The following is a 23,627-nucleotide window of genomic DNA, read 5'->3' on the forward strand; positions in this document are numbered from 1 at the left end:
TGCTCCCTGCCCACAGACCCAGAACCCACTGTTCCTGGGCTCCCCAGTGCCTCCTCTGACCCCCTCCTGCCCTGACTCACCTGTCCCATCAGATGGCTTTCTCTGTGTCCCAAGGGTGGGTGCCCATGTGCACAGCACCACCGCCTGTCCACGCAGCAGGCTGCTGAGTGGCTCTGGGCCCACAGCCTCCGGGTCCCATGCAGAATTCACAGCCTCTTGCGCTGCCTGAGCAGGACATGCACGCAGTCACGGAGGGCCTAGAGCACACCCCAGACACAGTGAGGGCTTCTGTCCCTTGGGCGGGAGCAGGGCCAACATCTGGTCTCCACAGTGGGAAGGAAGACACATTGTGTGCGTGACAGGCATCCCTCCAGGGTCCCCCACACCTTCAACCCAGCTGCTAAACAAGTGGCCAGCCTTGGGTGGCCCCGAAGAGCCTGTGGGGTGCACTCAGCACAAGCAGCTTGAAGACACCCAGGGAACCTTGGTGGGGCCCCAACTGGCTGCCACCCTGTGAGCACTCAGCACCAGGCCCCAGGTGCACCCCACAGGGGCCTGAGCAGCTGGGTCCCAGGAGCAGGTGGCTCAGCAGCAGAAGGGCACAGCAGCCAATGCTGGGTGTGCGACTATGATAGCAAAAGCCACAGCACTGCCCTCACACCACACACGTGCCCTGGCAAGGCCAGAGATGGCGACGCCACAGACAGCGGTATCTATAAAGTATCTTCTCTTTATTTAAGTTAAACAATCTCAAGGATGGTTTCCATCTATAAAATGGACAAAGTACAAGCTCTGTACAGCAGTTCTTTTTAAAAATCAACTGGAAAAAAATTACCAAACTATATTCTGAATTTGCAAAACAGACTCACAGACACCATCGCTTCAGCATGGCACAAGGACCACCACAGCGGAGACGCCGCCTCGCCCTTCCTAAGGGCGGGGGGTGGGGGTGGTGGGTAAAGAGGAGTGGGAAGAGGGCACGCCCAGGAAGTCACTTTGGCACACTGCGTCATGTAAACACGGCTCCTCTGGAGGGCCGGCTCAGCTGCCTCTGCTCCTAGTGGCCCGGATGGGCCAGGCAGCATGGTGCACAGGTGATCAGCATGGCGTGGGTGCAGGCATCTCTGACAAACCCAATCTATCCCACATCCATAGCCTGTCCTCTGACCAAAGGGGCTGCAGCAACAGGATGAGAGCAGAACCTGGTGAGGAAGGCGGTGCCGGGCAGGCTAGGTCCCGGACTATGCTGGGGTTCTGCTCAGCAGCCTCATACCTGCGCCTAGGAGCGGCTCCCCTCAGCCCTACACCAAAGGATGGAGAGGTGCAGAGTCACCTGGCACATGGACACCATCTACCTGGAGGGAAGGAGACGCAGCAGCCACTTGGCCCAGCCCTCATGAAGCCTGGGCACCGTGCACAATGCAGGCTCCTGAGGCGGTGCCCAGCAGGGCTCCCTTTCCTACAGCTCGGGTGTGCACTGGCAGCCTTCAGCACCTCAGCTCCCGGCCTCCACGGGCCCTAGAGGGGCCTGATGTGTGCACATGAGGCAAAAGGAGCCAAGGTACCCGTGTGGGAGGGCAGGGGAGACAGGCAGTGGCCATACCCACAGGGGACGGGCTGTCAAAACTGGGGCACAGGAGGCAGCGGGGCTCCAGGCAGTGTTTCTGAGTGAGAGGCAGAGGCCCGGTGTTCTCCCCTCCCCACTATGGCACCAGCCTTGGAGACCGCATAGGACACAGGCCCCTGCCACTCACCCAAGCCTCCCAAGTGTGTAGCGTGGCTCGGTTTTGAGTCCACCCAGCCCCACCCAAGGGCCCGAGGCAGCCATGCTGCGGGGAACGTGTGGGGCACTGGGTGCAGTGGGCACACCAGGGCTCTAGGTTCGCCTGCAGGCTGAGGGTGCAGCTCAGGAAGCCCTGAGGCCTCGAGTCAGCAGGAACCCAGAGCTGGTGCACAGAGCTGTCCAGCGTCTCTGACCTGCCTACCATGTGGAGTGGGTACTGCTGGCTCACACTGGGAGACACGGAATTGGGCTGTTTTTCCCCTTAAAGAAAAAAAAATTTAATTAAAAAAACCCAAAGCATACTTGCCAAAATAAGTAACCTGTCCAGGTTCACAGACACCGACAGATGAAAAGCAGGTTCCCAACACGCTGAGTCCCCAACTGGAGGCCACCCGAGGGGCCCTGGGATAGGGACTGGGAGCTCCGTGGGCCACCAGAGCACCTATGAGCTGATGAAGTTCCAGGGGACAAAGGTGGCCACCTGCTCCTTCCAGGAGCGTCGGCCCTCCTGTGGGTGACCAGATGACGACCCAGGGAGACTACAGGGAGCCGGCCGCACACTCTTTCTCATGTATGTTATATTTAGTGTCCCACCACGGAAAGTTCATGTTCAGATACAGCAAGCACGTCAGTGAAGAGGGGAGGCGGGGTGGGCACGGCCACAAAGCCTGCCGCTGGAGTCGGCTCTGCGGACACCATGCGGCCGGTGGGACAGGTGCCAACGCAGAGTCCTTCCCACGCACTGCGCCCTCCCTTCCTGTTCTCAGAGTGCACGCCACTCAGCTGCTCCTCCTGTCCTCAGCCTTAGCTGTTCCTCAGCTGCCCAGCAAGTGGGGAGCACGGTGGGCGGGAGCGGGCGGCTGGCCCAGGGGGGCACAGCTCTCCTTTCCTGCTGCCACGTGGGCACGGCCCACACCTTGCTGGGTCCTCCGACTTTCAGACCATGATGGAATACTGAGGTATATAGTTTCGTGGAAAGTTTAAGAAACATAATCAATAATGTGATCACCAAATTTGGCCGGTGGTGCAGGAGGCAGGACGGCAGCGCTGGCCCTACGGCTGCAGGTTGAGTGAGAACTTCCACTGCTGCGAGAGGGCCGGGCCGCACACCTCCACGCTCAGGCCCCCGTTCTTGGCTGTGCGGCTGTCCAGGCACAGGTTGCTGCCTACGTGCCGTAGCTTGGAATTGCCCTCGATCTGCTCCCACTTCTGCAAGAGAAGAGCAGGAAAAGGCGTGAGTACAGCAGCCCAGAGGTCTTCCAGCGGCAACCCCCAAGGGTAACCCCCGTGGGCAAACAGGCTCCTTCCCTGGCCTCAAGGACCAGAGGTGCCTGTGCTGGTGAGGGTGGCAGGCAATACACCTCCGCCCTGCTGAAACCCACAGCTTGACCAGTGGCCCGTCTTCCCCTTGCCTTCCTGAGGCCCCGGCATCAAAACAACACTTGAACACAGGGATTGGCCAGTGTCCAGTGAGGCCACAGGCACTTAGCTGTGGAGCCCCTGCTAAAGACCTAGTCAGGCCAACCAGCAGTCAGGAGACCTGGTGAAGAAGGACACGGGTACAGGTAGCCGTCCCACCGTGCGCCTTCTTGCCCTCTGTGGAGCTCCAGGCTTGCCCCAGGGCACAGGGAGCCACCAGGGTGCTCGGGCTCACAACAGGCCCCCCCACCACAGCCAGGTGGCCTGCAACCCACAGCAGAAGGCAAGGTCCACGAGAGTCTGCAGGGCATCTGAGGATCAGCCTGGCCTGCTGCTGAGCCAGTGCCAGAAACAGCCCCATTTAAAAATCTCTGCAGTTCTGACTCTACTCCCCAACACTCCTCCCATCAGCAGAGGCTGAGCCCTGATGCCCCCCACGAAGTGCACCAGGGACCCCTGAGGGCACCTCTGTCCCTCACTCAGTGCACCAGGGACCCCTAGGGGTGCCTCTGCCCCCCATGCAGTGTACCAGAGACCTCTGGGGGCACCTCTGTCCCTCACTCAGTCACCAGGGACCTCCCATGCAGTGCACCAGGGACCCCTGGGGGTGCCTCTCCCCCCCCATAGTGCACCAGGGAGCTCTGGGGCACCTCTATCCCCTCACTCAGTGCACCAGGGACCCCTAGGGCACCTCTGTCCCTCACCCAGTGCACCAGGGAGCTCTGGGGCACCTCTATCCCCTCACTCAGTTCACCAGGGACCCCTGAGGCACCTCTGGCCCCCATGCAGTGCACCAGGGACCCCTGGGGCAGCTTTCTTCCTCACTCAGTTCACCAGGGACCCTGAGGTACCTCTGCCCCTCAAGTAGTGCTCCAGGAACCCCTGGAGGTGCTTCTGCCCATTATGCAGTGCACCAGGGACCTCCTGGAGGTGCTTCTGTGGTCCCCCAGAATCGGGTATTCCGACTTCCCCAGTGCCACCTCCCTCTTCAAGGCTCACAAAACAGGAATGTGGGAGGTGCCTGGTCACCCGGCACTGGCTGCAGCAGGACAGCTGTTCCTCAAGCAAGGGGAAGTCAACAATCTTGCCCTAGGAGGGGTGCTGGTCGGCCAGTGGTCTCTGCCCTTCTGATGACCACGGTGGTGTGGGCACCCTCTCCCAAATCTGGGTTCAGCTACAACCTTGCAGATCCCACTCACTAAGTGCCCCCTAGAGACCACAGAGCCTTTGAGGACATCAGTTACGGCCTGAGAACAGGACTGGAGAGAACAACTAGCAACTTCAACCCGAGAGATTACAGCAGCCCTTTGTTTTAAAAAGGCTTTGAGGACTAGCCAAGGACATCACTTTACCACAGCTTTATATAAAAAACACCCTGCCTGCCAGTTCCTAAAGGAAATGCCACTTTGGCCTGATCAGGGGCCATCCCCTCTGGCAGCCTGGTTGAATTCTGTGGCTGGGTGGTGCTGGTGGCCCCTTCCCCAGTTTGATAGCCACTTTCTTACTGGGGGTCCACACAGGTCCTGAAACTGCACCAACAGCAAATCAGGCAGCAAGCAGAGCCCCAGAGAGGGACCCACTGCCAAGACGTGCAGGGTTCGGCAGAGGACAGGAGGGTAGAGCACCCAGACTGGGTCAAGGAGCCGAGAAAGGCCCTTTGCAAGTACTTGCCAACCCCGGGAATCCAGCTGGGTCCTGTGTGGGCCCCAGTCCTCCCAGGTGATGCTGGGAGGGGCACCAGCCCCTGGCCTTGGCCACAATAGGTTCTGTGCCTCACTCTCTCTACACCTCACCTGCACCTACAGGAGGACAGGCGGCATTCTACACGCGGCACCCTGGGAGGTGCCCTGGGCCACGTTCCTATTATCCCCGAGCTGTACCTCAGGCCTTCAAAGATTCTACCAGGGAACACGTCAGACAAGCCCAGCTCCCAGGGAGCGCAGCATTCCGTGACCTGGTGGCCACATCCCAAGAAGCCCTGTTAGTCCCTGCTAGCCAGCCCAGGGAAAGATCCACTGTCACACTGGAGTGTGGTTTTGGCATGGCTGTTTCATCCCCAGCTGGACATGGGCCATGCATCCAGTCCCTGCTGTGTGAACGTGAGCCATCCAGAATGGGTGCAAATTTCAACAGGAAAAAATAACGAATAAACCAAAGTAGTCTCCCTGTAAAATGCTCTGTGCCATGTCACTGCTCTGCTGAGCTCCGGCAGGCGGCCAATGTCACCAGTGTGGTGCAGTCACCTGCGAGCACACGCTGCTACCTGCATGGCACCGAGGTGCCCAAGGGCCTACCTGTCTGCTGTCGTTCTCCCGGCAGCCCTGCAGCTTGATGAGCGAGCCGGGAGCCCGGTCCACCACGGTGAGGCAGAGGTCCATGTGTTTCACCGACTTCTCCTTCGTCAAGGCCCACTCCTGGAAAACAAGGCCCAGTCAGAGGCAGGAGTCCAGGTGAGACCAGAAAGGGTCAGCGTCAGCTGGGGACCCGCTCAAGACCAACCCACGGCTGGGTGGTGCTGTGCTGGCCTGACTTATCCTGCTGCTGGGCAAAAACTGCTCTATGCAGCACGGTTGCCAAGGCTGATGGCATCAGCCAGGCACCTGTCACTGTTGCTGTAGGTAACATGAGCTGCAAAGCCTGTAGCCTTGGCCTGGGCCCTCGGCAGGCGCTTGCCAATGGTCCTGCCCACACAGGGTTGGTCTGAAGACAGGCTGGGGCACCGGACTGAACACTGAAAAAGCAAGTGTGAGTTCCTGCAAGTTTAGGCAGGAACGAGTGTCCTCAAGATAGAGGCCGCCTGATCCACCCAAGCTCCTAGAGTCCTTGGACACCAAAGGACAGTCCATGTACTGCACGTATGCATGGCCGATCTGCCACTAGGTGCCCAGCTCTGTGGTGTGTCTTCTGTGCCCAAAATTCCCAGGGGCTGCTATTCTTCTCACAGACAAGAAAACTGAGCCTGAGATATTTAAATATCCTTGCCTGAGCTTCAGAACACTGCCACGCAAGTCAGGGCTAAGACGGCCGGGCGAGCTACCACTAGGAGCAGTGACATGCCACCCTGGGCAGGGCCACGCTGGGTGGCAAGGTGGGCTTCCCAAGTCTCTGATGGTAGGAATCCTGTCAAGGGGATCCTTCTGAACTAAACGGTGAGGCTCCTGGCCGAGTGTGTAGGGATGCCCTCGCTGCCCTGGCCCCTTCTCCCCTTCCCCTGAGCCCAGCAGGCTCCTGCGACAAGTTCCTCCCTCACAGTCCCCCACTCCCATGTGACAGTGCCACATCCCTTGCACCCGTCTGACTCAGAGCTCTGTCAGTGCCAGGACGGCCTCCTTGTGGGAAGGCAGATGAGGCGCAGGCATGCTCTTAGGAGGGTCAAGGGCTGTGGCACGGCTTGTCCTTCTTCGGTCCATGGGCATGGCCAGGACTGCCGGAGCCTCACACCTGCTGCCCAACCACCATGTGGGAACAGTGTCCCTCTCCTCTCCCTTGGGGAGGGCGTGAGGGGCAGCCAGGGACAGTGGACACCTGGGCCTCTGCATGGTGTGAGATAGGGCATGTGTCCTGCACGCTGGGCCTCAATCCTGTCTTCTTTTGATTGATGTTTCCTCAACCTTACTGTCAGGAATTCTATGAAAAACAAGATCGAGGTCAAGCAGGTTTGCAAAGGTATCCCTGCCACGTTGTCCTGCAGAAAATTCCTACAGGGCCCTCGTGGCTCTGGGAAGTCCTCCTGTCTGCACAGACATCTCCGGAGGCCTTCATGGTGGGTGCCCCTCATACCTCCAATCTTTGGGAATGACTAGGTCCTGTTGGGGCTCAGACTGTCCTGCCAGCAGGCACCTGGAGGCCTTGGGCTTGCAGCCGGTCAGTGAAAAAACCTGCATCCTCCCCGACATCACAACGGTTCCAGCAAAACCAACCTGGTGTGAGCAGTGTGGGCAGCTCTGTCCTGCCCTTCAGTGACATGGGAGTGTAGGCCATGCTCCCTGTGCTGCCACTGAGGAGCACACCAAGAGGTCCTCAGCTCCCGTGTGCCCCTCCTCTCTTGTGTGGCACTTTACCATCAGTTCAGAGGACTCGTGGTGGTGGGTCTTCATGGGGGACCTGGGCAGTGGCAGTGTCCCAGATTTGCGCTCTGGATTTCAGTTCAGTAAGGCCACACAAACTTCATACGCATGAGCTACATCTACGTGCGGCGGCCAAGGTACCAGTGCAGATTGACCCCCACGGCAATGTTGACAGGCAGATGGCCTCTGCAGCAGACAGCCCCAAGGTGGGGTCGGGTGTGCGGTGTCTTGTTGCTAAATCCCGCACATCCATGGCAGGTCCTCGTGGTACCGCCCCAGCCTGTGTCTGCTGCAGGCCCTTCTACCTTGCCACCTGTTTACTACCAGCCAGGAGCCTCAGGCTCCAGGTGCTCTGACCATGGACAGGCACCACCAAGCCTGTTAGCAGAGGGCTCCACACCTGGCCACAGCTACTGCAGTATACTGCCCAAGCCATCGCCTTTGGGACTGAGGAGGAGCAGTTATAATGAGATCTGGTGATGGCCGTACATTGGTGAGGGCCTGGGAGGAGGGGATGTTGCTGCCCAGGGAGCCATGTTGTACAGGTCTGGGAGGCTGGGACTGGACTCAGAGCACAGGAGGGTAGTGACGGCCAACACAGGGCCAGGAAGGCCTCCATGCCTGCTGCCTGGGGAGATGCTGACTGGAAAGCCCGGTCAGGAAGCACCTCCCAGAGGGCCTCCGGGATGCAAGGACTGGCCCTCGGTGCTTGTTAGCTGAGGGCAACTCAGCCTCGGGCACAGCCGCGCAGGCCACAGGCCACAGGGGAACCTCAGCTGCCCTGAGCCAGGCTGGCGAGGTCTGAGGGACTACTGAGCCTCTCTGCCTTGGACTGCCCTGGCTCCCAGCATGGCCATGTGGGCCTCCTCAGGGCCCTAACGTGCACATGGAAACATGAGCACCTGTGCTGCTGCCATCCCCCATCAACACGGGGCTGCAGTGGGGGACAGGGCCGCCAGGCTTGAACCAGAAGGACAGCGGCCAACCCATCCTGGGGCCCAGCTTTGCCACTCACAGCAGATTCCACAGGTGGCCCCAGCCTGGAGGCCACAGCAAGAGCCAATCTACATCAGCACCAGGGCTGCAGAGCCGCCAGGACACGGCCCATGGTGAGCGCGGCCCCTTCCTCCGCCCTGCCCACAGAGAGCACTGCTGCTCTTCTCCTCCTCCACCTCTGCCCCTCTTTCCTCTGCCTCCTTCCAGGAACTCCCAATACTACAGGAACCCGAGACAAGAGTACAAATGGGAACCACCTGCCACAGAGACAGACACCTGAAACTTAGAGATGCAGCCACGCCCAAAGCCTGGAGTGGGGAGCCCGGTCCTGGAGCATCCTCAGGGTCCAGAGGCCTGGGAATGGCCTGAGTGTGCAAGGAAGAGGCTGGGCCGGCTCCAACGCCTGCCCTAATTGATGGGGACTGCAATGGCCAGGAGAGACCCTGTGCCACGCCCATCTTATTCAGGATGTCCAGGCCATGCCAAGCAGCCTCTGAGACTACATTCCAAGTGGGACACATGAAACACCACCCGCCCTCAAGAGTGTTTCATCTAACGAGGGCCTGAGATTGACACGTCCATGACATGTGAAGTGAACTAACTGCCCTCCTTAGCTCTTGGGCCCGCAGAGTCAGGCAGCTGTTTGAGTAGTTAAGGGCGCACGGCACTGCTCCAACTGCACACATGCTGGACCCAGCAGCCTTCGCATGTTTCTCTCACAGTGGTGGGTGTCATGTTGCTAGGGGAAAGGCGCACAGGCTCACACCAAAGCAGCAATGGTTTGTATTTTGCATTTTATGCTATAGCCACCTAATGGCTGGCAGCACACCTGTTAGGCACCTGGAAGTCCACCAAGGCCTGTGCAGCCACCTGACCCTGATCTGGCTGCCACAGAGGCTGTGCCCTGTAGGAACAGTAGTGTCCACATAGGGAAGGTTGCAACCAGGTCTGCTAACCCAGGACCCCAGCCCGTTCCTTCCATGCTGGCACAGTCCAGCTCACCCACACACCTACCTGATTTCCCCCAGCATTGTGACACTCATAAATTCCAACGACGCCATCAGCAAAATGTCCCAAAGTGTCAAGGCAGTTGGTTCCCTGCTGCAAAGCCCCAAAAGCTATGTCCTGGTGGTCTGGGACCCTGAAATGCAACATGAGAAGCTGCTCAGTCCTTCAGGACCACCAGTGACCTCAGCACAGCAGCAGGTACAAGAGGGAGGCCACTGGGCTGGTCCGCATTCCCAGGGCCAATCTTTGCTCTGGGCTCCAGTGCCATCAGGTGGTGAGCGGGAGCAATATCCCCTTTTCCTCTGTACTGGAAGTCCTTCTGGGAAGGAAACGTCCCCACACTCAAGTTGGCCTGTGGATGCCACATAAACAGTTGGCTGGTTGGACCTTCCAGAGGCTGGGACCTGAGCCTAGCAGGGGACCTGGGATCTGCCAGTGGTCAACCCCCACAGTGTGGGAGGGCCCCACAGGTAAGGGCCACTAGCTCTGGAATGAGACTGGATGTCAGCCCCACTGCATGGCTGCGCTGGCTGTGAGGCTGTCAGTGAAGACCACGCTCTCCGAGCCTCAGTTCATATCCCATTCAGAACCAACTAGATGGGTCTCCACTGCAATGTGATGGAGATCTGCCACTGGCCTGGGCCCAGCACCTGCCATGGGAAGCAGGACATGGCGGCAACATCACAGACAAGTCACAACAGGTAGTCGGTGCCTCCCTGGCCTGCAGCTCAGAAGCAGGCCCACCAGCTGGTAAGGCACCCAACGCCTGAGCCAGATCTGCAGGGCACACAGGGCCCATGTCCCCCAGCCACAGGTGACCCTAGCAATAAACAGCATCTCTCGTGTCACCCCATGGCATCATCACCCACACATCATAGGCCACCAGGACAACAAGGGCAGCACGTGCCACTTGGGCAAAGTCCCTGCCATGAAACCCTGTGGTGGTGAGAGATAAGGACTGGGGCCCTGCTGGCACAGCCTGTGAGCAGCCAGATGGTCCTTGGCAGCGGCATCCATGGATGACACCGGGTCCTCTCCCCTCCTCCACCTGCCAACTCCAGTGCCACCTAAATGCAGAGCAAAAGCTCCCGAGAGTCACCTGTAGTCACTCTGGAGAAGCCGTCCCAGCCACAAAAAGTGGAGCCAGTGCTCCTCGTCCCTGTGCCGGGGTCTGTGAGCTGCTGTTTGGGAATAAGGAAGATAGGAAGGTCCACGCTGCCGCGGCCTGACAAACCCTTCCATCTCAAGTGCAGTGGCTCCCGGAACCTGAAGAGTTTCTGGAGCTCAGCACAGACAGAGAGGCCAGAGGTGAAAATGAAGCTCAGAAGAGTACTCTGCCTTCACTGGCCACCCGACAGGACGCAGGGCACAGGACTGCTGTTCCCAGGAGTGAGGCAGGCCGCTGTCTGAGTCACTGTGGTGCCATCCCTTGCTGGTTGGCTTCACCTCTCCTCTCCAGCCTACAGGGCTGAGGGCAGGAGAAGCTGCGATGGGAAGGGAGCAATAGCCTTGTGTGCAGCCTCAGCTGCTGCTCTGAAGAGACAGGGCCCTCTCACCACTGACCCGTCTGCTGCCCATAGGCCGCATGTCAGAATGAGGTGACACCTTGGGACTGCTCCAGGTCTACGCAGAGTGGGGACAACTCCGCAGGAGACGTGAGGCTGCAGCAGGCAGCTTGAGCGCAGAGGACGTCCCTGCCTCTGGTCTCTCGCTCGCAGTGTGACTGTCACCTCCTGCAGCCTCCCTGACTATCTTTGCTACTGAGACCTCACAGAGAGAAACGCAGGCCCTGGGCACTCACCTCAGCTCTGGGTAGACGTTTTCGAGGTACCACTTGAAGGGTCTGCAGTTCAGTTTGTTCCTGAGCTCCAGTCTGCTCTGGATACTGGAGGAGAGAGAAACAGACCCCTTCACACACCGCAGGAGGACAGCTATCTGCATAGAACAGACACCTGCCAGCGAGCCGGGCTGTCCAGGCTCTGGGTGCAGCCCCACCTGCCTCCACCAGGCCTGTAGGCCCTGAGCAAAGGCTCCTGTGGACAGGTATCCCTTAGGACCCCCAGCCACACAGGAGGTGAGGGACACTCACTTGCCATAGGGGACGTTCCTGGCAGAAGGCACTGCTGCATAGTAGAAGTTCTTGTACTCATCCATCCAGACCTCGGCCGCTCGGCGGGTGTTGCTAGAAACAAAACCGACTTTCCTGAGGATGCTTCTATTGGCACCACAACGCTGTGCCCCTCTGTCAGGCATGTGGCTGGGTGAGCTCCCTGGGTGTGGGGCAGCTCCAGCCGGCCAGGCCCATGGAACTCCCCCTGGTCTTACAGAGGGCACAGGTCTTCCAGAGCAGAAGCCACCATGGGAGCAGAGGAGGCATCTATTTTTAAAGAAGGGCCTGTGATGTACCAAGGACAGACCAGCGTGACCCTCATGCACCCGACATGTCCTACAAAGAAGGCAGAGCCAGGGACCAGGAGGGGTTCCCGCCTCCACAGCTCTGGGGAAAGCAAAGGTGGGCAGGAGCGGCCATCAGTTCACCGCCTCCACAGGTCCGACAGAGAGACCGTCACGTGGAGATGCAGTGTAGGCCATGTTGGGGTCCCGGCTGGCCCCTGCTTGGGCTCACAGGTTCTCAGGAAGGGGAAGCTGCAGGCGGGACTCCACCATGGAGTGAGCCGTGCTTCGTGGCAGAGAAGGTCCTGGAACAAGCTGCTCTTGGCTGTGTGGTATACAAAGGCCACTTGAGTGCAGCCTGGCAGCATGTCCACTCCCAGGGGTGGCACGGCACCCTCTCAGCCCCTACATCTTGGACTCTTCCTCAAGCTCCAGCTACAGTGACAGCTAACTCTCACTAGGTACCTTGGACAGCGTCCTGCTCAGCAGGGAGGCAACGTTGCCACTTAAACTACCTGCGTCTGTCTTCCCTGAGTGCAGGGAGAACAGGCCACCGTCAGGAGCCAGCAACACCACTGAGGGACACAGGACGAGAAGGCACCCACCTGGCCTGCTCCATACCAGGAGATCACCAGGACTGAGAAGGCAGGGAGAAGGTGCGCAGAGGGCAGAGCATGGGAGATGCCAGGAGGCCCTGGGGGCACCTCGCCTGTGGGCAGGAGCTGGAGGGGTCACAAAGTGTGTGGGGAGGGAGAAGGGGCATGGCAGAGGGGAGACAGCCGAGGCCCACACAGCAGGTGTGAGTGCGGCAGAGCTCGCAGGTGAGGAGATGGTGCTGCCCACCTCCTCTCTGCACGGGCACCTGCAATGCAGTGCGCACCCCCAGTGCTGGGGCCACTGGGCACAAGCCAGTGGCCCTCCTCGAGGGGCTGGCTTACTACGTGGTCTCACCTAGTGGGCCTGACAGGATCAGATTCACGATGCCCTGACCCTTTCTGCCCTAGTGGCTCTACAGGGTGCTCAGCTCCCTCGAGTTCTTAAGAGACTGAGTCATTCAATTCCTGAAAGCAAAGCTGCCCTCTCAGTCTACTCGATGACATCTTGGGAGCCCACGGGATGAGCCTCACTGCAACTGCACCAATTTTGTCCATTCATCCAGCTGCTCAGACGTTTATCTGGAACCTACCATGCCCAAGTCTTCCCGGCATCAAGTCCAGGGAGGCCACTGTGACCCAGCCCTGCATGGTTTAGTGCACTCAGACAGTAAGTGCTCACATGTCAGTGTTGTGTGTCATAGGAAGCCAAGAACCTGGAGCTACGGGGAGCCCATTGAGAGGGGCCCCGGGGCCATGCCCACCTTAAAGACCCCTGACCCTGGCCCCCAGGGCTACACCCAGCTCCACAGTGGACAGTGGCATGCTGGCCCCCTCAGCCTCCATCTTCCAGTACTTACCGGGCAAAGACAGTGCCACTGCCGCCTGGGAAGGTGTAAGGGTGCTGCTTCCGGAACACATGTCCCACGCGACTGCAGGGGATGATCTCCAGGCTGCCGCCACACTGCCACACGCGGAAGGAGATCTCTGGGTGGGAATGAGACTCGGTGACCAACAGAGCCACCCCAGGTGCACAGTTGCCCATGTCCATCCCCAGCCTGTTCTACCTGCTGAAGGAGCCCCAAGGAGCAGTGCCTTCCTTTAGGACAGTCCAGAACATTCCAAGTGGAGACACATAACACACCCTGGACAGTCAGACTCTGCAGGGCCCTCAAAAGGGCACACTTGTGGGGAACAGCTCAGATTTGGACCAGAAATCTGGAGACGAGGGTGGTTCTTGGCTGGTGACTGAGCGTGCCGGGCCCTCACAGGCCTTGCCTACTCGCCCAGCTCCGACCCCACTGGGGGTCCTGAGATGCACAACAGGCTTCACTGCTGGAGACCACGGGCTCTTCAGGCAGCTGGGCCCCGCAAAGAGACCCTTCTCCCAACCACAAACACCGTGTTCTCAGGCCTCGAACTATACTGGCCTCTCAGACCACCCACGGCAGTGGCTGAGGACAGTGGAGAGACCCATGGCATGTCACAGCACCCACTGCCCAGGCAGGATGGTCCCCATGAAGGCCACATCCAGAGAGTCAGCCTGAGAGTCAGACGGCAGGGCCAGGCACTACCTGGTCCTGGGAGCTCATCCTGCAGGGCTGTGGAACACAACTGCTCAGCACAGTCTTCTGTACCAGGGGACATCAGCCAGGCACCTCTCCTAACCAGCACCCCAAAAGCAAGGGACCCAGGTTGGATAGAAATTCAGATGAACCATTCTGAAAGGTCAGGATACCCTTTCAGAGAGTCCTGGAGAGGCTGCGTAAGGGCCCTGAGAATGCGGGCAGGTGACCCGAGCCAGCACTGCCACCTGCTGGAGCCCTCCAGCTGAGCACCCCACCATGTAGCAGCACAGACCGCCTGGTAAAGCCAGTTCGCGGGAAGATGGTCACTCACCAGCAGAGTGGGACCCTGATAATTGTCCCTGGGTTATCAGGGCTGGGATGGGACTCAGTGGAGAAATACTGGCCATGCCAGGCCCTGGGCTGACCCCACCCCAGCCACCTCAGTGAAAGCTCTCCTACCCTTCAAGTGTCCCACAGACCCGAGCAGGAAACGCCCAGAATTTCAGGAGGTAAAATCTAAATATCCCTTTACTTCACTGGAGATCTGAACTCAAGCTTTTGCCTGGGGCGTGCTGAGCTGGGAGGATTACAGGGAGGCCTGGGGCAGGTTATGGCTGAACCCTGTAGCTGCCTCCCACCTGGAGGGGGAGGCCCTTGGTGTCTGCCCCTGGGCCCTGGAGGGCCTAGAAGAGTTCTTCCTTTAGGAGGAGGCCTCAGCTTGCCCGGGCTCAAGGCCCCTATCCTCTTCCTTAGCGGGAGTTCTGACTACATAAGGACTCACCGCTGACCAGGACCATGGGGGCTGGACTCTCCTTGGGCACATCTGCACCCCACCTCCCCCAACCCACAAAGGCCACTGGGCGATGACTGTGGGCAGGGTGCTCAGTGCCCAGAATAAGAAGTCGGAGCCATGCTCAGGGCAGTCTCTCTGCAGACACTCTGCAGCTCAGCTTGTGGCCAAGGGTCCTGCAGAGCCAGCCAGGGAGGGGAAGAATCCCAGGACTTGGGGACCTAGCTGACCCCAGGGCCCTACCCAGACACAAGGTGAAAGCTGGTGACAGTGACAGCACACCTGCTCCTAATTGAGGGTTCACCCGACGCTCTATATCCCTTGTGGCTTTGAAATGTACATGTTTTTTCTTTTTCTAATCTTTTTTTTAAAGTTTTTTAGAAGTTTATTTTATGTATGAAGCACTAGCATGTTCTCTGCCATTGGGTGGCTGGGTGGCTGTCTTGGGCAATCCACTCGGGGAAAATCACTTAGTCCAACCTAATGAAGCCCATATCCTCTGCCTACTGACAGACACACTGCTGGCACAAGTTGGGGCCGTGTTTCTGGATCACACCGTGCTGTTTGAATACAGGTGGCAAGAGGAAGAACCCTGGCCAAATTTTTGCAGGTGGCTCCAATAGAGTTGTTGGTGACCCATCTTGATTTCAAAGGTGCAACGTGACAAAAGGCTTCTTTTCCCTAACCTTCTCCCTAATCTCATTTTCTCTGAGTTACCTCTATGAAAACCCCTATTCCTGCCAATGGGCAGAATCACAGCCTCTGGGACAGGAGTCCCCTGTGTTTCTCTTTTGCTAGCAAAGCAATGAACCTTCTTTTCCTTTTTTCTCAAAACCACGTTCTCGTTAATGGATTGGCATCGGGGACGAAGACTGAGTTTCAGCCTCCTCAGATGGGAGCCCGGCTGGCACCTATCACCATGTGTGCCACCCGTACATGCCCAGAAGGAGCCACCTGAGCCCCACACTGCTCCATTGGGGGCCCTGCCACGGGAGCCTGGGGAGCAAGCGGGACTCTGGATCCTCTTCAGAGGTCAGTGATTGGAGCCTTCGGCCCCAAGACTCCACCGGAGCCCCATCTAAGGTCAAGGTATCCTTAAAATTCCAGGAATGGAGACCAACTTGAGGCCCTTCCGTCCCTCTCCGTGCAGCACAGGCTGAGAAAGAGCAGCTTTCAACATTAAAGCACAAAAGGTCCTCAGAGATGAGGCGTTTTCACCAATGACACATCAACGTGATGGGAAAAGATAAGAGAGACTGGGCTTTTAAACTAACAAAAACCACCTGAATCTGTCAGAGTAAAACCCTCAGCAGAGAAGTGCCAGTCCCTGGCTGTCCTCCTGGGCATACCTGTCCAAGCACCAGCGGGACCTGACATGCAGCAGCCCTGAGGACGGGCTGGGTGAGGCCAGCGAGGAGAGCACCAAAGCCCAGGTGAGCATGCGCAGTCTCGCTGGCGACCACGGCAACCAGCACCCAGGGCCTGGCTGCCCCATCCAAGTACCAACAGCTCCCACGGCTACTCACAACACCCCCAGAGCAGCCAGACCACGGCCTGGCTTTCAGAGGGATCAGAGGGCCCTGCTTCCAGGACAGCGCAGGGGGCCCAGCCGCAGGGTAGGGAGGGGCTGCTTCCCCATTTGGAAGGTGGCTTCCAAACCCCCGGCCAAACAGCAGGTGGAGCCTGTGCTTCCATTCAAGGACCCCTGAATTCTGGCCTCAGCTCTAACAGGATGTCTTCCCCAGCACCCCAAGCAGTCGGGGGTGGGGGGTACGAGATGGGCTCAGGGCTGGTGGGGCTGAACCATCAAGGGAGGCTCCTGCCTTGGCAAGCACATCGCCCCATGAGTCTCATACGTACCCAGGTTCTCTCCGCCCCACACGTCCATCATCATGTCGTACTTCCCCAGCTCTTCAAAGTAGAGCTTGTCCATCACAAACAGCCCACCAGCAATCATGGGGGTCCTGCAGAGGTGGAGAGGCCAAGGTCAAGGTGAGCTGCCAGCACCCCTGTCACACCCTGCCTAGGCTCCCTGGCCACACACTGGCCTTCAAACAGCACGGTCCTCCTGATCTCATGTCCCACCACTGCCTCCAGACGCCTCCCCAGCCCCTGCCTGGGCTGTGCAGAGCCTCCCTGAGAGGGACCGATTGCTGGTGGACACTCGCTGACTGGGTGAGGTCCTTGGCCCTTCTGGGCCCTGCTCTCCTTACAGAGTTGTCGTAAGGTTCAGAGTGACACGGAGCCATGGCCTAAGGCTCCCACTCTGCTCATGGCAGCGCCATGCTGCAGACAGGAAGCCCAGGGCTCGTGGAGTGGCCTCACGAGCACCCGTGGGAGGGAGCTGTGGGGAGGGGAGGAGGCGCAGGGCAGCCTGCAGGGGCTGGGCTCCAGCCTGCGGGACACTCTGCACTTACTTTATGGGGGCAACCGGGTTCCCCTGCCGGGACCTTCTCTGCTCCGGTGTCATGTAATCCCACTTGAACACCAGGTTCCAATCAAAGCCTGCGGCGAGAAAGTGAGCAGTGCTGGGATGTGCACGCACGCGCTCCGGCCCGACTCCAGCACAGAGACAGCTGGCCTGTGGACTGACTCACATAAAACCAAGCCAGACCAAAGGCGTGCATGGAAGGAGCGACTGGGGCGGTAGCGCTAGCAGGGAGGGCAGGAGCAGCACTGCAGGCCCTTACCCAGAAAGACACTCAGGCCAGGCTTCCCAACACTGCAGTGAGCAGGAGGGCGGTGCAGCCCAGTGGGGGTCCTGCTCCCAGCACTGAGAGGCGAGCTGGTGAGAGTGTGGAACCTGAGGCACACTGGGTCTGCACATCCAAGAGCCACGAGAGGTGAGGAGGGAAGATCAAGCACCCCGGCCATTGCTCCGTGCCCCCTGGGACAGGGACACAGGGAAGGGGCATGCTCCTGGGCCTACCGACTAGGCCTCCTTGGTGTCTCTGATTCCACCTGAGACTATTCAGCAGTGGGGACAGGGTGGGGACGTGAAAACTGCCACCTGAGAGTGAACTAGAGGAAGGTGGCCACCTGCATCTTGGATGAGGATGCTGAGGGCAGAGGCAACCAGCCCACCCAGGGCAGTGGGCCCGTGGGGTGGGGGCAAAGTCAATGCCCCACAGGAGGGCCAAGGTACTGGGGCCTCCTAGTGCCTGCCATCCATCAGAGGCTGGGGCCTGGTCCTCTGCTGCACTGTCTTCTCTCTGGAGGTCCGAACAGTAGTGGACCCTTGGCCCGTGGATTGTCTGGAATGGGATATTTTCTTCCAATCTGCTAAAAACATTAGGTGGTAGGACAGACCCTGGCTTCAAGATCTAAGCCAGCCCCTGGCAGTGGAAGCTCCGGGCCTTTGCTCATTCTCAGGAGGGACAGAGGGTCTTATATATGTTGTGGCTGGTACTCTGGGGATGGACTTTCAGGTCACTTGTGCTGTCAGGCTTATAAGAGCCAGTATGGTCCCCCAGACAAATGATGCCCGGCAGGGAGCAGGACAAGGTGGCTGGGGCAAGGCAGAGGGATCAGTGACCAAGATACATGCAAGAGGCAGGGTCAGCAGGACATGGTGATCCCTGGGCATGGGCAGTGCAGAGAGGCCATGGCCCCCAGCTCCATAAAACCTCAGTTCTAAGGAGCTGTAGCCCTGCTGGTCAGCGGGGGCCTGGCACCTCTGGTCAGAAATGACAACATAGCCACACTGAGCCACATGGCTGGAAGAGGAGGGGTGGGTAGCAGGGCCACGGCCCCTTCCTGACAGCCCTGGTAGTATGCAGAGGGCTTCCTATGGGCACACACAGCAGGGTGGACGGTGTCACTGCCCCTCAGACACCAGGCACAGGATGAGTAGGCAGCTGCGCAAGGATGAACACCTACCGCCCTTCAGGTCTGCGGAGGCCCCCACATACTGGAAATTATCCATGTTAATGACATCGATGATAGGTGAGACGACCCGGGTCCTGTCCTGCATATGCAAATAACAGAGAAGCTGTCAACATCCCAAACCAGCACACAGCCCCCAGAGCCCTGTTGGGGTCACCAGGCAGCCTTAACTGCTTGCACCCCTCTACTTGGGCCCTCAGGACCTCCCCCAACTCGGGACCCAATTGCAATGGGGCAGGCAGAGGGGCTGCCTGCGTGAGAGGGGGTCAGTGGAGGCCTGGGACCCTCTGGCCATCTGTTCACCCAGCTAAGGTAAGGACCATGACAGGGGCTGGTCCACCTCACAGTCTCGCCACAGGATTCTGGTGAGTCCTAGCTCGATGTGCAGCAAGTTGGCCCTGCACCCTAAGGCAAAGCAGACCTCAGGCTGGGCTGGGCTTCTCTGGACAAGGGGGTGTGAGGGGTGAGGAGCGCGCCCAGGTCTCACCAGCAGAAAGCAAGGGGACCACAGGGCCTCCCCATACTCCCACAGCAAAGCTCTGGCTGTGCCCCTCCTTGTGCCCACTGTCAGACTCTGGTCAGAGGCTGGGTCAAAGGCTTGTGCAGCCCTATTGGCCAGGAAAGACGGGAAAACCATCAGACAAGGGAATCAAAGGAGCTAAGGAAGGACAGGCCACAGAGCACCAGGGGCCTCCAGCGCCACCATGTGCAAATGGAAGACCAAGTGCGGTGGCCCCAGCCTGGCTCCCTCCCCTCTGGCTGTGGAAGTCAACAGGACACCTCTGTTTCTTTTGGAAAGATGAGGACATGTGAGAACTCATCACCTCAGTGCTTCTTGCCTTAACTCGAATGGGCATGAAGCAGCTCTGCTGGTCCTGCCACGAGGCAGAGGCCTGTGCACTGGCCAACACAGGTTGATTCTGGCCTGGCTTTTCAGGAGATGGCCTGGCAGAGCAGACAGCAGTAGGCAGGTGAGGGCTCCAGGACAAACCCTGGGGCTCAGCAGAATCTGCTTTGAAATCCTACCTGCCATTTTGCCCATTAACGACAGCCAACAACCCTTATACCATTTCCTCAACAATCTAGGAGGAGGCAAAACCTGCATTAGAGACAATGCATAAGCAGCGTCTACCATGTCATTCAACAAACCCAAAGCAGGCAGTGAAGTGTCATGACTATTACCAGCTTTGGCCATGCAGTATTTCACAAGTTAACTGGCTCTCATCTGTCTCTCTGTGCTGCAGCACAAGCCATTTGCGTCTCCCTGAGCCCAGCTGTCTATGCTGCAGCCTGGGATGTCTGCGTCTCACTGGGCCCAGCTGACCCTCCACGCTACAGCCTGGGATGTCTATGTCTGCGTCTTCCTAGCCTTCCTTCCTAGCCCAGCTGCCCCTCCATGCTGCAGCCAGCACTTCTACCTTTTTCTACCTCCTCTCGTCATGTTTGCCCTCCCTGTCAAATGAAGAGTCACAACAGGAAGGACAGAAAGTCAATGAAGGCAGCCAGAACTAAGGAGGTCACCCAGCTCTATGATGATGCCCCTCACAGGAGGTGGTGCCCGAGGGGGCCCCAGGCACTGAGTGACAACCAGCATGTGCTTCTCCCTGAGCCTGGCATGATGGGCTGGTCCTCAGTGGGAGCTGAGGCTGGCACTGCCCCAGCCTGAAGTCCCAGGTCCCCTCACGCCCTCAGAGCTAAGGCGAGGAAGCAGCTGTGCTTGAGCCAAAGCTGCCTTCACCAGCCACCTCCCAGCCCCTGCCGAGCCTGCCGCCTCCTCGCACAGGGACCCCAACAGCCCAAAGCACTGTAGATGAACCCCTAGAGGCACTGCCTTCCTCCCCGCACCAGGGGCACCCATGGCTAGCCCACGACCACATGCCTTGCGCCCATGTGCCCCGCCCTGGCCCTGGGCCTCACCTCAGCCACCCGCTCCAGCAGCGGCTCCAGCCAGTGCTCATTACACTCGCAGTGGCTGTCCAGGAAGGTCAGGACCTTGGCCTGGGCAGCGTCGGCACCCCGGACCCTGGAGCGCATCAGGCCTGAAAAGGAAGGCAGAAGTGCATCAGGGAAGTGAGAACCCAAGCTTCTCTGCAGTTAACTGTTGCCTGGGAAGGCCACCCCCTAGAGCCACCTGACCAGAAAGACCTTGGCATAACAAAGCCTGTATCTAGCAAGGAAGCTAGACCTTCAGAAGAACTTCTCTCTGGCTCAGCCACAGCTTCCCAACTGGCTGGACCCTGGAAGACGTCAGCTCCACACCTTGGGACCTGGCCATAATCCCCCAGCCTGCTGCAGATGTCTCTGTCTTCTGAGACCTATCAGAGCCAGAGACCCAGTGGTGCTGCTGGGCCAGCTTCAAAGCCTGCAACCTGTTGGCCACACACACTTGCTCTTCGAGACACAGATCTGACTGTCCTGGACGCTTGTGGGGAGCCACTCTGGATGACCCACGCCTTCCATCCTGAAGCGAGAGGCTGTGACATTTCGTGGTGACTTGGGCGTTGTCCCAGCACAGGAAATCGAAGGCGTGTCTTCAGGTGTTGAGCTACTTTGGGGTTGAGCTACACTCCCTGTTCTTTTGTAACCCTACCCCTTTGCCCTGTTTGGGATAGAATGTTCCATGGAAGCTCCCTTTGTGTGTCCCCTTCTCTTGCTCTGCCCTTGAGTGTGGCCGTCCTAGCTATCAGTCAACCTGCTGACAGCAGACATCACAAAGCTAGACTCAGCCCCTTGAAACCTGACCCCTTGCCTCATTTGAATGGCTTCTCCACAATAAAAGGATTCAGCACCTGCTCACTCTCTTTCCAGGGACCTCTAAGGTCAGAGGACCCCTAAGGTCAGAGGAGGCGTCAGGACACAAAGAAAAAGGTATCTCTGTCTCTGTGTGGTTATTTCATGCAGCCTAGTTCCCCTGGGTGACCCTGAGTGTCTTAGTCGTGAGGAATGCGACAGATGCTGTGCTTGGGGGCTCTGTGTCTGGACTGGACGAGAGGCTCATACCCAGGGAAGATGAGGGCTCTACGTTCCTCTTTATGCAGTTTGAGGAGAGCCACGGTGACCCTACATAATTGCCTGCCCCCAGGGGCAAAGGACAGAGTGACCAGTTGACTGCAGAGCCGCTGTGACTGGGCAAAACCCAGCCTGGAAATCAGGTATGAACTCCAAGTAAGATATAAAGCCAATTGTGTGGCAGAGTTGGAGGAACAGAAGACAGCGTATCAACTCCTGAGAGTAGGCCCACCTGGCCCAAGGCCACATTCAGGGGGTGCTTCCCAAGGCACCCCACCCTGTAATGCTGCCCTTCTAGCTTAAGGTGCCAGAGGAGAAAGTGTAGGACTTGTAGATTGGCTGGGACTAGAGGAGGAGACCCTGAAAAGGGCCAGTGATCATGCCTGGCTAACTGCTGAGCTAACTTCACAGGCCTCTACTCTAAGAAGCCCTGGAAGACCAACCAGAAAGCTGAGTTCATCTGCTTCCTGTTGTAGTGGACACAGCTGAGAATTCAGCTGCTATCAATCCCTGTGGACACAAGGTTTGGAATTCAAGTCTTGTCAAGTTAGAGAAGTTTGGAGAACACTTCAGTTCTATGGAAACCCAAAGGATCACATTCAGAAATGCAGACTACTATCTCAGAAACAAGAGACTCACCCAGGGCATTCCCATCCCAGCCAAGCACCTGTCCGCCTACCAGAGCAGAGTCACCACCAGTCACTTCACTGTCTTGCTTAAAAGAGATCAAGATCCTTCAGAGAGAGAATATAACCTAGTGTCTCCACCATCCACAACATCTATTGTAAAATAAAAAATAACTAGACTTGAGAAATTGCAGAGTATGTTCCATCTCCACAAGAAAAACTCAACAGAAGCGTCCCAAGATGACTCAGACACTGGATCAGCAGAAGGATTTAGAATGGCTTTTATGACTATGTTCAAGAGCTCATGGGAAGTGAACAGACAGGGACCTCATCAGAGCACTGGAGCCTGTCCGGCAGATGCAGGGGGATACTCGAGAGCTGGGAAAAGGAAGTGATGGGAGACGAGCAGCTCCCTGACCTGTCTGAATCACAGAATGGAGCTGGCAGAGGGACCTGTGGACTTGAAGATAGGCCAGGGACACAGGCCCTCCTGAAAAACAGAGAGGAAAGACGTCGAGGGGAAAGCAGGACAGCGCTGGAGATGCAAACGGCCAGCAATTCCCAAGTCTGGTGGAAAATGACACTTCACACCTCCCGGAGTCAGTGAAGCAAAGCAGCCTAAATGTAAAGGGGACTCAGGCCCAGGTCAGTGAACCAGAACACCTGTGATGAGGGCTATGTGCAGCCAGGAGGCGCCGAGGCCCAAGGGACGGCAGAAGCAGGCCTGTGGTACTGGCAGAAAAGCGCAGGCCAGGCAAGGACAACCCGCAGCAACACTTCTAAAATGCTGAAAAGCATCCAAGGCCAGCTCAGAATTCCAGTCAGAAATGCCCTCTGGGACAAGGAGGAGGTTCTTCAGGACAGAGGCCCAGATGCTGCCACTGGTGAGGGAAAATCAAGAGAGCGCCTGGGGTAGAGGAGACGGCCCCAGCGGAGGACTCCAGGCAGGAAGAGCTGGAGGCTCTGGAAGTGAAGAAGAGGCAGGTCCAGGGCCTTCCTGCTCCCTGCCGACCTGAGGAGGTTCTCAATCCCTGAAGCGAGGCAACCTCACTGTGGGGTTGAGAGGCAGGCAGAGGAGACGGTGCCGCAGCGGCCCTGGGACAGGCGGCTGAGCTGTGGACAGGGGCTTTTTGCCCACCTCCTCTGCCTTGTCTTCAGCTGTGCCTGAGCAGCCAGCCAGGCCCCTTCTTGGCCCACCTTGCTCCATGCAGCTGGACAGCACTGCAGGAGCACCTGCCTAGGGTCCAAGACAGTTATGGCCGCATCACACAGCTGCTGCCCACTGGAGCTGTCCAGGCCTGCCTGCCAGTTGCTCCCACAAGATGCCCCTCACCCCTGCTAAACCCAGCAATGACACAGTTCCTCCCCCACATGAGCACCAAGTCCAGAGGTCCAGAGTCAATATGCAGACACATGGCCAGTTTATAAGCAGCTCATGGGCACCCCCCATAAGGCCAGCAAGGGACAGGCCAGTTACAAACTGCGACAC

The 23,627-nt window shown here is 58.3% G+C and overlaps 1 protein-coding gene and 1 pseudogene across 1 annotated transcript in view; both read right to left on the reverse strand.

Moving 5' to 3' along the window:
- Positions 1–710: 710 nt before the first annotated feature.
- Positions 711–23,627, reverse strand: part of Galnt2 (polypeptide N-acetylgalactosaminyltransferase 2) — a 95,025-nt gene continuing 72,108 nt past the window's right edge. The window contains exons 7-16 of the mRNA XM_026412592.2: positions 20,421–20,542; positions 18,498–18,585; positions 17,036–17,123; positions 16,479–16,582; positions 13,121–13,247; positions 11,363–11,455; positions 11,075–11,158; positions 9,280–9,406; positions 5,497–5,616; positions 711–2,992 (exon numbers count right to left, since the gene is read on the reverse strand). Of these exons, the coding sequence (XP_026268377.1) occupies positions 2,837–2,992; positions 5,497–5,616; positions 9,280–9,406; positions 11,075–11,158; positions 11,363–11,455; positions 13,121–13,247; positions 16,479–16,582; positions 17,036–17,123; positions 18,498–18,585; positions 20,421–20,542 (1,109 nt within the window). The 3' untranslated portion in view covers positions 711–2,836. The remainder of the gene's footprint in view (positions 2,993–5,496; positions 5,617–9,279; positions 9,407–11,074; positions 11,159–11,362; positions 11,456–13,120; positions 13,248–16,478; positions 16,583–17,035; positions 17,124–18,497; positions 18,586–20,420; positions 20,543–23,627) is intronic.
- LOC113199574 (small ribosomal subunit protein uS14 pseudogene) lies at positions 15,089–15,258 on the reverse strand (annotated as a pseudogene).

Source organism: Urocitellus parryii, chromosome 9, assembly GCF_045843805.1.
Source record: "Urocitellus parryii isolate mUroPar1 chromosome 9, mUroPar1.hap1, whole genome shotgun sequence".
NCBI lineage: Eukaryota > Metazoa > Chordata > Mammalia > Rodentia > Sciuridae > Urocitellus > Urocitellus parryii.